This window comes from Aquila chrysaetos, chromosome 25 (genome assembly GCF_900496995.4).
Source record: "Aquila chrysaetos chrysaetos chromosome 25, bAquChr1.4, whole genome shotgun sequence".
Classification (NCBI taxonomy): Eukaryota; Metazoa; Chordata; class Aves; order Accipitriformes; family Accipitridae; genus Aquila; species Aquila chrysaetos.
Window position 1 is genome coordinate 4,235,405 of NC_044028.1, and position 16,835 is coordinate 4,252,239.

Consider the following 16,835-nt stretch of genomic DNA (forward strand, 5'->3'; position numbering starts at 1 on the left):
GCCTCTGTAAGCTACCGAGGCTCAGAACTGAACTTCAAAAGTTATAGTCACCTGGAGACAAAGGATCTGCACAGAAGCCAGACCACGCTGATACCTCTAAGTCTGCTTCATTTCTCCACCAGTCATTATAAACACAGAATTTTACAGGCTGAGCACTCAGCTCTAACACAACATGCAGGCCTGTGTAGCTTCATGGACTTATAAAGTGATTTGCTTTTAATTTGTCCTCCTAAGATTTGGCTCAGCAGATTTTTGTCTCACTTTCCACATGCAGCCTTCCACCCCATATCCTAGGCACTGCGCTGTGAAAAGTCTTTGTACAAACCCTAAAAAGTAACTACAAATAATTCTGGTCATTCACCTTTGGAAACTATGAGCCACTAAATGGACAATAAAAAAGACGTTCGGGTTAATTTGCTATTATTACTGGATTAAATGCTAGGCAGACAGAATTAAGAGTAGTAGGACAAAATTATTCATCCTCCAAAATCATCACCTCAAGGGAACAATTCCCCTGAAAGAAGCCCAGCTGAATCTGCACATCCAGATCGTCAGAACTCCAGGTCTCCATCTGTCTGCTTTAAGAAACTTTCAGTTAAGATTAACTTTTCCTGTTTTAAGACCATAAAATATCAGTACAGGGTTTTCCCGCTCTCTCTCTCAGAGTTAATTCCCTTAATATCCCTTTTTTAATCACTGCTAATGAGCATCAAAACAAATAATCAGTTTTTCTTTTTTTTTATTATTATTATTATTTCTAGCAGACAATTTACATAAAATTCCCCTTTTAAGTTAGTGATTCACAACTTCCTGCAATAAACTACTTAAGGAGCAGCTTTGGTAAAGAATGGAATGAAACAACCAACCGAAAAAAAAAAAATAAAAAAAAGAACAATCACAGCTGATTTTGAAACCAACACAATTCACCAAATTTAGATTCAAAAGAAAATCTGTCAAGCTGTATTTTCTCAGTGTTTCCAAATATTCCACCTTCCTCCTCCCTTTTCGGGCTTGTGCAGATGTAGGAGCTGCATTCTGTCAAGCAGTTTGTCCTGCTAGATCATGGAAATCCACTTTACATGATTCGTAGACCTTGAATAGAGGACTCTAAGGTCTTGAAAGAGAGAAAATCTTAATCACAATCTGCTACAGTATCCTGTATTAAATAATTCAGTGTAAATGCTGATGGTAAGAAAAACAAGTAAAAACCCTGAATACTTGAGATTAGACTCCTATTCAAGAGCCAGAGATGACTACAGTCATTCATTTCAAACTCATGCAAATATAGACCAATGATTCCACCCCCTTCCCCTGAAACTGCATTAAAGCAGTTTATATGTCACCTCAATTTCTTATTTGGCTCCTGTCCCCACCAGAGCTTTCTGGCATCATAGAATACAGAAAAACTATTCTTTTTCTAAAAGGCAGTGCACAGCTCTCAGCAGCTTGGGGAGGCCAGCAGAGACCTCTGTTGGACAGTCCTCAGCAAAGCAAATACTTGCATTATTAAATCCTTTTACGGTTTTCAGTACAGTGCTTACTGCATTTTCTGTTTGAGGTAACTTCTTACTACTTTGGTAAGTTAATTATGAGAGGGCAGGACCATGTTCAGCAGAAGGACAGTGAGCAGAGTCCAAAGGGATGGGAGCAAGAAGATGCAGCGGGCTGTGTCGTACCAGTGATTGTTCCAGCCCAATTGTGGCTGAGGTAGAGGTCAGAGAAGGAAAGAATTAGTGGGATTCATTCCTACAGGGACATTAAGTGATTCCATTAAAAAATTAAGTCTGGATTAGCACCATCTGCTAAAGAAAAGTATATCTGCATTTATGCTGAATCTTGGATCTGTCTTCCTTATGGATTTCACTAACGGTCTTGAATATTCCAGTCTGGATTTCCTACTGCTAATAAAACCTGCATTAGGGCTGAGCCCCAGAAGTTGATGCTAGAGATCAAAAAAATCCCACCACCGCACCCAGTTCACAGAAACACGGTAGTAAAAGCATACCTTGAAATCCCAGATGGTCATTGCTCCATCAATGCCGGTGGTGCAGAATTTACGACAATCTCGTTTGTCTATCTCATAAATAGACACTTGGCTGAAAACAGAGAGTGGTAGCTGTAACACAGACACCCATTCCAGAGAGCCAAAAAGCTGGGAAATTTGGGTTGAATTCAACTCCTACTCTCTCAAAGGGAGACATGAGTATAGCAGAGCTTATGCTAGATTTTTGGTACAATGCTTCAGAAAAATAAGCAAAGAAAAAGGATGTTGAAAGCTCTTTTATCACTTGGTGACCGTAGCCTAAACATTTTCCTCGAATAAAGACAAATTGCTTCAGAAACATTAGCATCCTCTGGGCTCACATACGTTTTTTAAATCCAAGGATATTTTACTCAATTAACCTGAATCAATCCTTTTGATGAATACATACACATGGAAAAAACATCTGAAATAGGAAGCAGGTATGTGAATTCCTGTTTCAGGTGAATTTTGTCGACTACATTTTGCACAGTGCTACCAACCTCTTGTGAACCATCTACATATTTGATAAGATAAACTGTGTTCAAGTAACAGAACACATTAAACATGAGCAAACAGCAGTAGCATGCATGCCATATTAATGATTAACTTTACCAGCTTCCATGTAAGTCCCAGAAATAGACAGCTGTTAGTGAAAGACTAAAATGAAAACAGGATACCAGCTAAACCCGTTTGATATGGTAAATTTGAGCTCTTGTAAGTTTGCAGCACATCCTGGGAAACCAAAGTGACGTGAAGAGCATTCCTTTCCCTAGTATTGGCGGCCAAGAAACTCACGTTATACTGTTTTGGTGCAGTGTCTCCAGGGTAGTGTTACGATCTTCTGTAGTGGCTCTTTTATCCATGTTTCGGAAGCGTTCCATAGCGGAAATATTGCGCTGGATGCTCTGTTTTGGAATGTCTAGTTTGGAAACGAAGGTCAGCAAGCCACGGTCATCACAGTTAAAGAGCATCGGGCAGCAGTCATGGCCCTACAACCAGACATCATGAAAGCATGTCAGGAAACATAACCAACATAATCACCATTTCGTTTTTCTGCTGCTGTTAACTGCAGAAATGCAAATACTGACACTATGGAAGAGCTTGCTTATTACTAACTTCGTAACGTGTGGTGTTTCTTCCTCTTCAAAACACTACAACACTCTACAAGGAGAAAATAATAGACACTTACAGCTGCCACCACACTGTTCTCAGAGACAAACGACACGCTCAGGAGTGGGAGGAACTCTGTTTTCAGCTGCGAAACCCTGAACACAAGAACATTTGTTAGAGGACTTCACTGAAACCTCTCATCTTTTGCTCCAACAAAAAATAGAGACCATTCCCACACAAGGAGTATTGGAAAAGAAGTCAGTGTATCTCAGTTGTCCTGATGTGACACCAGAAGGTTGTAATTTGTAGTAAAAAGTTTTAACCTAATGAAAGTGTCCTGGAAGATCTATAACAAACACGGAGTATTCCAGGTGAGAGGCTGAAGTTATCTAGTATTTTGTGTAAACAGTGGCAAAAGTTTAAAAAGAATACCCCCCAAAAAGGTTCAAACTGATGAAGCTATTAATTTCATTTGCATGTAAAAAACACTTAACGTCAAGTTTTAGTGCTTGGCATCATCTTTTCAGGAGGAAAAAGCCTGTATGGTAAATTAAGTCAACTTTTGTGATTTTTTAACAAATGAGAAAATAATTCTAGAACACTTTATACTTAATGATGCCCCCGGCCAGGTACTTATACAGCTGTAGCCATCAGAACCATAATTCAAAATGAAGCACAGCAATGCCTGGATGATCCACTAGAGATCTCTGCTATCAAAACATATGGGGAATCTCTTCCTTCTTGCTTAGGCAGCCACGGACACTGAAAAGGTATTCAGATCAAGATGAGGAGCAGAAGGAGGGATTCTTAATAAAATATTTTTTTGGACTGGAAGGTGTAAGTTGAAATCTTGCAGTAATAGTGTTTTAAGGACAGTGATTGGAATTAACAGTTCATGAAATGAACAACTTTCCAGAAGCTCTTTGGGGATAGGATCTTAGTAGTTATGGAGTGAGCATGTTTCTGGATTCTCATGAATCCATTTACAAGGAAATATTGTTTCCCCAATCACTAGAGTGGAATGTATTTTTTTTCCAATGCTTTTTTCCCCGCCAGAGTAAATTCACTATAACGTCAATGAAGAATTCTTGTAAGAAATTTAAATTGTATAATCTAAAATTCTAAGAATCTACCTTATTTATATAGGCCTCAAATAGACTCCAGGAATCTACAGTAAAACTGTGAAAACTGGAAACAGCAGTCCTGGCTCTCGTTGTTGCAAGCACAATATTCCACATACTGCTTCCTTCTATGTCAAACAGCTAATGACTAACAGAAAGAGCATACTTACATCATATTTTTTGAGGCATCAGCAACTGACACAGTACTATCATGACTGACCCAGGCTAGGCGGTTACCACTGGCAGAAAAACTGACACTGTGCACCCATCCGCCACTTCCAGCACCCCCAAATTCTGACATCAGCTGCCCAAATGGCATTTTGGTGCCCCATGGTGTACTGGCTGGTTTTTCATCCACTTCCTTAATGTAAGCAGAAAACACCCTGCAAATAAAAGATTTCCGTATGAACAAAGACAGAAAAAAACTCCTGGGAGCTGCATATACATTTCACATTGGAAGCTCATAGATGCATTGTAATAAACCGCTCCCCCCCCCCGCCCCCAACCTATGGTATCTTTAAACAAGAAGCCACTAGTGGCTTGGAAGCTTCAGTATACACAGCGAAAGCAATAGTACAAAGGGTGTGTGTAATGCATATAGGTTTCTCACAAATGCCATTCCTGTATCTCTCTCCTTTTTTTTCCAGAAGGCGGCACAAAAACATACATTGCCATTGCATTATCCACTGTGCTAAGACTTCCCTTTCGTCCTTTTGCGGTGCTAATAACTCTGAGAGTCGATTCTTCAGTTAGAGAAAAACTGCGAATTGCACTGTATAATCAGAAGCTAATACAAACACCTACAAAATTACCCACTTTTTAAGAACATTCACTTCTTAGCAGGATTTCAAAGAAAGAAAACTGATGTTCAAGTGCCAGCAAAGGGGCTCTGAGCCACCTTATTCTGGCTCATTACTGAAAGAATGTCTTGAAAACCTGAAATACCACAATGTTTTTACAGTTTTTTTCCCAGCACTACAATTTTCAAGATATGTTTAAATAGAAAGCCTCCCCCTTTCATCAAATTCCTTCTGCATGATTCAGACATGCCACAATATGGTGTTCTTGACTGTTACCATGGAAGTTACTGGGACGTCACAGACATAGGATTAGAGTCCATTGCACAGGAGGAGCAAGTGAGCTATGCCATACTACTACCAGAGAAACATTTCAGTATAAACGAAAACCTGTGATCAAATATTCATGGTTGCAGTCAAACACAAAAAGGAATTATTCTACAGTGAGTTGAAGGAAATGTTGCCCCCCCCCCCCGTTTTTTAAATCTTTTACATGTATGGGGTATGCACTTCAAAAGGTACCTATATTCAGCTTATTCAAATAAAGCTGATCATTTGGAACAAGAAGGGTTTAACTTCAGCTATATTAGGTACAGATTTTCAGAGAATTAAGTATGAATTTGTATTCGGCTCTATCAGTTTAAATATAATCTAACGATAATCCTTCAACAAACTTAATTGTATAGAGACATCTAAAAGGACAGTTCTCTTAATGTATGGAAATAGGACAAGATGTTTAAAGCAACAGCCTTTGACAGAAGGCAGAAAAATCATTCCTAAGTAGCGAAAGACCTTGAAGATAACTCTTAGTTAAAAAAAAAAGTCTTTTCCCTTACTAAAGTCTCCCTCTCTTTTAAAACCAAAATCATCTCAGCTTGAAGGCCTCAGCCTTCAAAGAACATTGGGAAATGACTTTCATTCCCACAGCAACATTGTTCCAGCCAGAATGTAAAATTCACACCTATGTGGTGCTGGTAGCTATATATATATATTTCTAAAGACAAACGTAAGAGGAGCTCATCTAGGCCAGCCACCAAAAAAACTCTGCTGAATACCTATCAACTTGGAGCCTCTTCTGCCCTCTTTTTCCAAAATGTCTCCCACTTAGCTGCTTATTAGTTGGCAGCAGCTCTGGCAGATCCATTTCAGACTTTTCTTCAGAACCACCTATCAGAACAGATGCATACTTCAGGCCCAGATTTCTATTATCTTTAATTTGTAACTGAACAGTCCCTAGAACTGGAATTCTAGAGATCTGCACTCATCATTTACCAAAGAGAATATCCTTTCATGGTTTTGGGGAAGAAATAGAAACATAAACCCAGTACCAATCTCCACTACTTTTCCCTTCTTAAATGTTTCCATATGGAGATTTCTATGACAAAAACAGTAAAATTATTAAATGATTCATCCTAAAGTACAATGTTAAGGAAGAGCAGAAAGTTTCCCAAATGTTTTAAACCAAGATCTGTTTTTTTTTTTCAAAATACACTCTATTTTCAGAGAAATAAGATGCAGGACAGAACGAGTTTTCTGATGGGAAACAAAAGACTAAGCAAGTCATCTAGGGAATGCTCCTAGGAAATTGACTGAACTACACCTTGACTTTCTTAAACAAAAAAAACAAAACCAACACCCCCCCCCCCCCCAAAAAAATCCCAAACCACACTGAACAGAAAATGATGCAAATCTAAATCCTCAACCAAAACATTAAAGAGGAGATCATCAGGAATGCAATGTACACAAGAAGCACCAAAGCCTGGAGACAAAAGAGCTCAAGTCCAAAGTAACACAGAGAGGGGGGGGGGGAAGAGATCTATAAATATATCAGCTGACCTAATGTCAAAGTCCCAAGATGCTTTACGAACACGCATGAAAAAGTTTCCACATGTGAAAAGCAATTGCTTCTGGAAGATGAATGAGTATGTTTTACAACACATTTTTTTGCGAAAAGAAGTGAGTATGTATAGTTTATCTAACTGAAACCGGAGCTAAGGCAGAAAAGGGACACAACTCTCCTCTTCCTCCCAGCTTCCATTTAACATCTCTCCTTACATACAAAGGTATCAAAGGATAGAATTTAGATGCATAGGTTTCATTCTGAAATAAGGAATGTAATAGTTGGTCCCACCTTCCCCTCCCACTCCTTCTTAGTAATTTTTAGTACACACTTTGAAGCTTTAAAATTGCCCTATTACATAAAGAAATTAAGAGGCTTTCATTATTATTCAAGGTACAAGTGATTAAGTAAAATATGAATTAAAGTCAACCACTCTGCAGACAGCTCCCCATGCAGACTTCATTGCAGTGACCCCAATCACTCAGCACAGAGCAACTTGCAGGACCTATCCCTCATGCTGCAATTTCATAACCAGTTTGAAAGACTACCCCATCCATCTCACATGCCGATCTGATTTTACCAGCCTTTTTCTTATTGTTCTTCAAAACGTTATGCTGAGTTTCAGGAGGATCAATTCCTTGACCCTGCTCACCACAGGGCTGCAAGAACATTAAGGCTAGCATAGGCAAAGGGGAGAGAACAAGTGACTCAGGAAAGAAAAAGGTGAGATACCTCCTTTGGAAGCACCAAGTTACCCTGATTTTGGAACTGCAGCATTAGGATATTGGTTTTTAAACTCTAAGTAACAGTGATCTTGTTCTACAAGATAGCACCTGTTAGTCTAATTTCAGCCGAAAAACTAGATCTCATCACTCAGTGCTGAGTAGTAGTACTTCCATGTACCCCTAGTAAAGAAACCCACCAGTTCATTAAATTCAGGCGTGTCCCTCAACAGATAAATGTTAGTAGTCCAAAGTCAGCATGCAGCAGCACCAAAGCCAAAGTCTCTTAAGCTGGATATTTTATTTTGGTAACAACAACAGTATGCAATGAGCCATCTTCTATTCTAATAGCAAATGCATGATCAACATGCTCATGCTACTGACTAACTTGAACCAGTAATCCAAATTGATTTACAGATGCTTTATTTTCTCTCACCTGCACTTGAAGTCACAGGATCCCGCAGCCAGCAAAACATTGTTGGGGTGCCAGTCCAGGCTAAGGACAGTGGAACGAATGGGCTTTTTAATGTGTTTGCTCACCCACCTAAATAAATTTAAAAAAAAAAAAAAAAGAGCGAGAGAGAGAGAGAAAATTTATATGAAAATATTTTACCAGACTCCCCCAAATCCATGAAGTACTCCTCAAAAAGATCACCCCTTGCCAATGACTAAACACATCAGTTTTGCAAAACACACACTACGTCCAAATCTTTCATATTCCCTTGTACAGTCTGTGAACTTTATATGGTTATCTTCATTAAAATTCTAAATACTATGAAGAAACTCATGTTAAATATGTATCTCTTCACCTGAGTCCTATTCCCCTTCTAACTAATTTTTATAATGCATCAGACGGAACTCCTTAATGTGAATTTTGCACAGTAATTGCCTGGTCCTTTACATCCTATGAATAAGAGCTCAGCTTTGACTGTGATATTGAGCTAAGAAGCACTATTTTCTTAGATCACTACGTACAAGTCCTCTCCAGCTCCTTCTAATGAGTTTTACAGTCATCTCTCTTGCCTATTGACTTTTCTACTGTTTAATAATACAGTAACTATAAAACACAACAAGTAAATGGGTCAACTGCCAATTATATGACCAGTGTATACATCTCAATTATTTGAAGTACAGCGAAAAGTGGTCCTGATGTCGAATGCATCAATATTAGCCTAAATATGTCTCAGCAGATTTAGTTTGTTTGAACTATTTACAAAATAGTAATGAAATCTGTTATTCACTTGATGGCCTTTGGGATGATGGTGCTTTTTCTTTGAATTTACTTCCATCAGGCACAAGCAGTTTCAAGGATCGCATTAAATTATTTGTCTTCAACATATGGGGGTTTGATTCTTCTGCAGACAAGTGAGGCAGAGAAAATGTTAATAATTGAGTATGTTGGAAGGCATAAAAGTCCAAAACGATCTCTAAAATGTAGTTTGCAGATGGTCTCATTGTTTACCATCTCCACATAGAAGACTGAATACAGAACAGCAGGCACAGACACCTGTATTTTTATGCATGTTTATGCAACCCAGAATAATAGATACTCAACATACTGATTTCACCTACAGATGATGGTAAATGTAGCTCCAACATGTACAGCTACAAATGTAGACCCATTAAAGATCAGAAGCACTACGTCTAGATGCCAAATAGAAAAAAATGTTAATGGAGGAAATATCTATGATAGTCCTGTCTGAAATCTATAAACTGTGATAAAAATATATGACAGAATATAGAACAGGTGGATGACAAGCTCAAACATCTTCTAATCGACCACCCTGAAGATAAGTGATAGACTTGAATTCTTTAATGACAAGAAATGGCCCAAAATAATCTATACAGAAGAAAGACTCAAGTCAAGGTTTCTTCATTCATTCTGGAAGGAGGTGGGGGGAGAAAACATTTCTCTTATTTCAACCATACAGTTGTGCTAAAGAAATTTTTACTCTGCAGAAATTCTTGCACTTTTAGAAAAGCAACATATGTTTGTGGCAGTCAGCTGGAACACATCCACACCAACACGTATGACCTGAAAATAGGCTAAGTCCAAGGCCTTTAGGTGCTACACCAGAGTAAAGACGCAAAACAGGGAATCCTCTCCCTAAGATGTAAAAAGTCCATGAAGGAACTGATGAGGTCTATCCCTCTTACGCTTCCTGAAGATTTTAGGAATTAAGAAAACAGTAACCTAGTTACCACCTAAAATCCAGGCTTTAGCTTTCCCATGCAGACATTAAAGGTATAAATGGAAATTAAACTTAAACAGCTCACCAGTCATTTTCAGATTCAAAGTAGCACACAGATATAAGTCGAGCTCCACTTCCCACAGCAAATTTATTCTCCAAGGGAGACCATTTTACAAAGGTGGCTGCACGATTAATTCTCAGGATCACAAGGGTTGGTTTCCACACGCCGTCTTTCTGACTCCAGACATAGGCATTACGGTCTGCACCGCAAGTTACAATGCGATCGCTTTTGGGAGCCCAGTCAATACCTACAATTTAGAGTTCGCATTAATAAACTTTTCCCTTTACATACCGTTTGCTTTACAGTAAGCCAGAACAAAGACAATCTCAGAGCCTTCTACCACAGAGACAGCCATTAATGTTTTGTTAGTATTCCCCTTGTTCACTTATTCTCCAGGCACCATTTTAAACTGTTAGGGATATCAGTTTGTCCCTCTAGCTTTCATCAAAATTGCAGATCCCAAATTTCCAGGTTCCACAGAGAATTTGCCGGCTAAGGAAACCCACTCTGAGGGCTGGCCAACAGGTGGAGCTCTTGCAGACTGGCTAAGGCCTGTCCACCCGCAGGCTGCAAACCACTGACTTCTGCAAGAGACCCGTTTCAACAGCTGAAACCCAGCAATTCTAAAACTACGCACAAACCTCTAACATAGTTGTCTGCTTGCTGCCAGACCGCAGTCATGATCTAAAAGTTTAGATAGCAGGGGGATTTTTTTTGGTTAGAAGTTATCAATCTTTATGTGCTGACAGAATCCTGACATTTTTTCCATGCCTATTAAAGCAGTGCCATGAGAAAGAAACGTTGACCAAGCAAAAAATAACAAATTCAAAGAATAAAATGAAGCCTTTGATAAGCCTGCCATTGCTTGTTTCCCCTCCTATGTAATGAGGTATGCTCTTAACTGGAAAGTCTTACAGCAACATTATTTTTCATCTTTTCCTTAGCATCCTTCTCGAGATGCAGAGTACAATCCTGAACTCTCCTGCCACAAAATTATATTTCAACGGTTTTCCATAACTGCATTTGGTATTAAAAACATTCCTTAAGCACACAAACTGAAAAAAAGGATAAAAGATATGGAAATAATTTGTACTAATTTTACCATATTATTTATATATGGTCTACTTCAAAATAGGCTTATGCTTAAAAAGTTCAATTTTAAAGAGGCTGGTAGTCTGAAACCATAGTTACACCAGCCAATCTAGCACTGCTTTTGAAAGGGCGGACCATCCTGCCTCTCTACTTCTATTGCCCACCACCTCCCTTACACCAGCACTGGTGTTCTTCTGACCCATGGCAAGTTTAGCTCTTTAGCTCAGCAGAAAACTACGCCAGCAAAAAGAGTGAATAATGCTTTTCCTGTAAGTGAACAGAAGCAGCTCACCACAAATCTCTGAATCAAGACACAGAAGGCAAGAAAAGGGACCTTGTCCCTTGTGATCAGAAGCTGGAGGGGCAGCAGTTGAATCACTCCCATCAGAGGCAACAAGTGGTTTGATCAGTCCATCTCCTCTGTCTAACCACAGTTTAAGTCTACTCTTTACAACCACCACAGCGTTTAGCATTCCAAAGGTATATGCTATGCAGGAAAGCAGGGAGGGCTGTTTTCCCAAGTCATGAATATTTGGCTTCTAACACTAACAGGTACAAGTAAAATGCAGAGAAATGTCTTTGGGGAACAGCATGCCATTTGTAAATTCACCCCAAGTGACTCCTCACAAAAGAGCACGTACAGTTGTGCTTGCTGTCAAAGCAAGAATCAGATAAATTGAATAAAGTTCCTGTAAAGCTCTATTGGGCAGATACTTCTGCCCATTAGCAAGTTGAGAACAGAATAAAGGATATTGATGTTTTGGGCAAGTGCTTGTATTAATTACTTCCATTTCCTTAGAGAATAAAGCCCTTATTAAAATATCACCATGAAAAAAAAAAAGTAATATAAAAGACTACCACAGGACAATCATATTTTAAAAATAACACCTTGTGACTCATTGTGGCAGCTCTTCTTACATTTTCATTGTGCATACAGATACTGCAGTAAAATGTGCTCACTGATGGTAAGTCATAAGTCCGGGACTGACCACTTCAAGTCTTTACACAGTCCCTAAAAAAGGGTATTTATTGCTGTCGGAAACCACAAACCAATGCAACAGTTGTACACTTGATGAAGTTTTAACACTAGCACTTGAAAGGGTATGTATCACCAGGAGAGTCTGAGACACAACAAGACTGAAAATTTATTCTTATTATGTCGTTACAGATGAAAAATAAGCAATAGATAAGAAAGAAAGGCTGAATAACTCTACCGAAACGTCTGGAAATGAAATAGGGCTTTCCTTCCTAACATTCATTGCATGCAGTCCAGAAAAATGCTGCAAAGCTCTCCGTAAGTGGGCATGCCAACCTATAAAAAGATCTATTTACTCAACACTTGCAGATTTCCTGTTCAGATTCTCGACTGGGGAAAACAGGGGGTGGACAAACTTCATGTCTGGCACACCACAATCTTCTCTTACCTGTAATGTGTCCATTGTGTTCCTTTAGCTCATGAGCCTTTACCCACTGGTTCCCGCTCTTCTTGTAGATGTGGACTTCATGATTATTAGGGCTAATGGCAATCTCTTGAAGAAGAAATAAAACAATCCAATAGTACAGAAGGCTTTTTAATACCAAATGCTTTACTTGGAAAGACTTTCCAATCTAAAACCCGTATTCTCAAATTTCAGAGCATTACATGGGTTTTGTAAACAAAGGGCCAACATCCCTGCATAATCTCAAATAATTATGGTCATAACATGGTCATGAGTATACTGCACAGAAAGACAATACGCTTGGAACATAACAGTCCACATTATAGTGGAAAGCTAGGCTATTAAAAGAAAGAGGTGGTTTGGGGTATAGAAATAGAGGGTCAAAGAGGGTAAGGGCCAGGTCATTCTCATGAGGTGTAGACCAAGAGGCAAAGCTTTCTGGAACACTAGCAAGACTAGATTTGCTTATATGCCAGAGTTCCAGTAATGGGTTTAGAATAGCTCAGATTTAGAAGACGCGTGCTTTTTGCATCAGAAGTGGAACGTTTAACATGTGGCACTATGTATTTGACCATAACTTGACCAAACGTGATCCAGAACATTACAAGATCACAAATTGACAGCAAAGAGAAAGTAGCAATTGAAAAAAAATTAAAAATTAAAACTAATGTATTACTTACGAGTACGGTCTCTGTTCCATGCATGGCAGGTGATTGGCTCTAGTAAAAACTGATGTAGAGACATTCCGAGTTAAAGATATTCCTATGTTGTAAAAATTGAAAAAGCTGAAAGGTGTAAAATTGAAAACAAAACACTTCAAAATTAGATAATTATTAAAACAAAATCAGCCTTCAACATTTACCAAGGTTGTTTCAGTCCAGTATTACAATTTACTTACAGAAGATCACAATTTACTCAGTAAATAAGTTAAGGCCGCTAAAGAGCTGCCTTTGCCGTACAGCCTGATATGTTCAGCAGGCTGATGAATTTTAACTGTCTTGCTTACTATAGCTAATTGCAATTGCCCTAAAAGCCATATACGCGTGCTTCTTAGTACATCCTCACAGGCAAGACAGCAGGTTCTTAGGAAATCTAACAAACCTAATAGTTTTACTATAGAAATAGAATACTTGAAAAAAGAAATTCTAGGGGCATATCTCAGTGAACTGATTCAAAATCCTGACAACTATCAAGGCTCACAGGCAGCACTACAATAAAATCTTTTTCTTTTTTTTTTTTATATATATATCAGGAGGTTAAATTGGTGTGTCCAGAACATTGATATGTAACTGTAATCTGCTGATGGATTATTTGATAAATCCATTTATATGTATCCTAGGGAAAAATTATTAAGATTAGTAATTAACTAATTACTAATTTCTTCAAATTAATTCTAGCACTAAACAGTTTTATAGTTAGGCTTTTTCCCCCCATGAGATTCAAACACTAAAAGAACAAGCTGAATCATTCTAGTTTGTAAATATTTTGTTTAAAAAAAGCTAGAGACCTAGTTTTTTCTTTAACTTATGACTGCTACAAGAGACAGTGCTGAACATCTGCAACTGGAGGCGCAACGACCTGCAAATACAAAGTTGTTTAAAATATTATATCATATTCTATGTCCTGCATTAACCAAGGGCAGCATAAACAGACGGATGGTAACATCGTAAAAACCCCAGGTCACCTGTAATAATTAAAATGTGCATAATTCAATACATACAACTTGGATTTGTCAATTCCTTCCATATATTCCACTCATTTTCATAGCAATTTAACCTTGGCTGATGGATCAAAGTCTTTTTACCCCTACATATACAGCTAAAAAGAAATACCTCTGTGATGTCATTCCAAGACATCCACACCCATTATAGCCTGAAATTACAACATACCCAAGTATGGCCATGTTAGCAGAGGGTGGAGACTTCAGGACAAGGTAGGAATTTGGAAGCAAACAGGAAATGAATGGCAGTCCAACAGAAACTCAGGAGTGAATGAAAGATGAGTACGTTCTTACGGAGCTTAGCCATTACTATCACACCACTAGTTTAACAAATGTGTTGAAAGTGCTGAGTCTTGGAGCAGAGATGATACAGTACTTTGCCAATCCAAATAACTGGAGAGACTTTTTCTTTTCTCTTTTTTTTTTTTTAAAGAAATCAAGCACTGCTATTTTAAAGAAATACAACTTACAGATACATTTCAAATGTACTTCAAATATAACTATACGAGCTTTAAGTCCAGGTCATAATTTTAACCAGCATGAGTTTCATGGTTTTTCTAATAATCATACACTACCAATCAAATGAAGCTATTAAATATATGCAGTCCTAAGCAAAAGAATTAATTATTTTTTATTAATGTGAAAACGTTGACATAATCCAAGTTACCTTTGACCTCGGAGAGCCATGATTTGAGATTCCATGTGTTAATATAAGCAAAACACAACTGCAAATTGCTTCTTCCACGATCTTGCTTTACTACATGCCAACATTCAGTAGCCGTACATTTCCATATACAGGAAAAGTTGCAGAGCTGTTCTACCAACAAGGAATGCTCAGCCTTTTCCACTCTTTCCGAAATAAAATGTAAAAATATCCAATCTCCCCCTCCCCAAGGAACGCAGCTATTTTGAAACACTTTCTAATACAACCCTGGTATTTTCTTCACAGATTGGCACTACACATAAACAATATGGTCCCATCCTAACTTCTAGTTCAGAGATTTTTACTAACCTACATGCTGTTCCCAAAGGCAGCCTAGACAAGCAATATGATCCATTCCTTCCCACTGGTTGAGTTTCTTGAGCACCATAACTTGGAGCAAGCGACTGTTTTCCATTTTGGTTTGGTAACAAACTCATAAAAAACAACAGTGATGATAATCTCAAAAAGTACTGCTATTTCTGTCATCTGATAGTTGCAGTGCTATTTTCTTCAGAAAGATAAATCTCAGTGAAGTCTTCCAGTTATATTTATTCCTTACCAATACACAGACAAAATCAAACTCACATTTCACTAGAGAAAATAGAACTGGCTCTACGATTCCTGATATAATTCATATGTAGTAAACCCCTCAATGCCCTCCTTTCAGCCAGCCTCAGAATCTCACACAGGGAAGATACTGTTATGATAACTCTGTTGGTCAAGTACTTAACACAGCTATCCCCGATCTTTTTCAAATGCAAAGTAACTGTCCTTGAGTTTCAATAAAATTTAAAACAAAAAAAGGTGGGGGTGGAAATCTTGCACCTTTGTACAGCAGGAGTTCTTTCAGCGTGTAGACTGAAAAGATCAAGGCTGGGAAGCACAGGACTCAGCTGCTGTCATCTCTCAATGGGGTGAGAAATATGTGGTGTAAGACCATCCCTGGACAAGCAGCTAGCAAGGATGCAGACTCAGAAGTGGAGACAGCATGTGCGTGAGAAAGAGAAAGGGATCTTTGTAATCCTTGCCTATTTTCAGAGCACCTACATTACTTCCAAACATCTGGAAGAGAAGCGCCTATAATTAAGGACTGCCTCCTACTACTGTCACTCCCTCCCAAGTCACTCAGCGCAGCTTTCCCAAGAGGGTGACTCCTCACAGGAGTCAAGCCTACTGACACAGGACACCATTACCATTATAAAGCCGACCGGTTTGGGATGGATTGCGGGCTGCGGCCCTGCCCCGCGCTGATAACACAGGTGCACAGCGCTGCCGCGGAGGCCACGGTGGGGCAGGAGGCAGGGCTGGAGGGGGCCCGCCCGGCTGCTCCCCCCCCGGCCCCATCCGTCCCCCCCCCCCAACCCGGGCGGCCCCCTCCCTTCAGGGCGAAGGGGCTGAGGAGATCCCCACCGCCTCACCCTCAGAAGGGTGCCCTCCCCAACCCCCCCCCCCCGCCCAGCGGCAGGGCCGGGCACGGCCCCCCACCCCCGGGCAGGCCGGGGCTGAGGTGACTCCCCGCCATCCCCTCAGCACCGGCGGGCCTGCAGGCTCCCCCCCGCCCCCCCAATCCCTCTCGGGGCGGAGGCAGACCGGCCCGGCGGCACCGCCAACAACCACCCCCCCGGCACGGGGGACTCACCTGAGGCGAGGGGAGCGGAGCGGGACTCGCGGACTCTGGTCAGTCAACGCGACTCCGCTCCGGGCGGCGGGAGAGGGAGCGGCCGGCGGCGGAGGCCGAGGGGGGGGGGGGAAACCCGGCACTGACAAGGGAGCCAGGAAACGCGCTCTGCGCCTGCGCGCCGCCCGCCGGCCGCCCCGCGGGCTGCGCCTGCGCCGCCGCCGCGCTGCAGGGGAGGGGGAAGCCGGGGCGCGCCGGGGAGTCGCTCTGCGCCTGCGCGGCGGGAGGGCTGGGCCGGGCGCCGTGCCCGCGGCTCACACAAAGGCGGCGGGAGCGTGCGCTGTGGGGAGCGCGCATGCGCAGTGAGGTGTCGGCCCCCCCCGAGAGAGGGGCAGGG

The 16,835-nt window shown here is 40.5% G+C and overlaps 1 protein-coding gene across 2 annotated transcripts; it reads right to left on the bottom strand.

Annotated features, from left to right (window-relative positions):
- Positions 1-722: 722 nt before the first annotated feature.
- Positions 723-16,628, bottom strand: ARPC1A (actin related protein 2/3 complex subunit 1A). 2 transcript variants are annotated; one of them, XM_030001748.1, is made up of 10 exons: positions 16,460-16,628; positions 13,078-13,182; positions 12,383-12,487; positions 9,891-10,113; positions 8,050-8,157; positions 4,425-4,637; positions 3,213-3,288; positions 2,819-3,012; positions 2,006-2,096; positions 723-1,114 (listed from the first exon to the last, which is right to left on the bottom strand). In XM_030001748.1, the coding sequence occupies exons 2-10, from the start codon at positions 13,139-13,141 to the stop codon at positions 1,076-1,078; spliced, it is 1,113 nt and encodes a 370-aa protein (XP_029857608.1). In that variant the 5' UTR covers positions 13,142-13,182; positions 16,460-16,628; the 3' UTR covers positions 723-1,075. The 2 variants fall into 2 exon arrangements, with proteins under 2 accessions (XP_029857608.1, XP_029857609.1); XM_030001749.2 differs by having other exon boundaries at positions 13,078-13,159; positions 16,460-16,625.
- Positions 16,629-16,835: the final 207 nt, after the last annotated feature.

What these genes read in the sequence shown, in the direction of transcription:
- ARPC1A (XM_030001748.1), bottom strand. Translation starts at nt 13,141, where the DNA reads ATGTCTCTACATCAGTTTTTACTAGAGCCAATCACCTGCCATGCATGG. An exon ending in ATGGAACAGAGACCGTACTC is followed by an intron (nt 12,488 to 13,077) that starts GTAAGTAATACA and finishes TTCTTCTTCAAG; the next exon opens with AGATTGCCATTAGCCCTAAT. An exon ending in TTTGAATCTGAAAATGACTG is followed by an intron (nt 8,158 to 9,890) that starts GTGAGCTGTTTA and finishes AAATTTATTTAG; the next exon opens with GTGGGTGAGCAAACACATTA.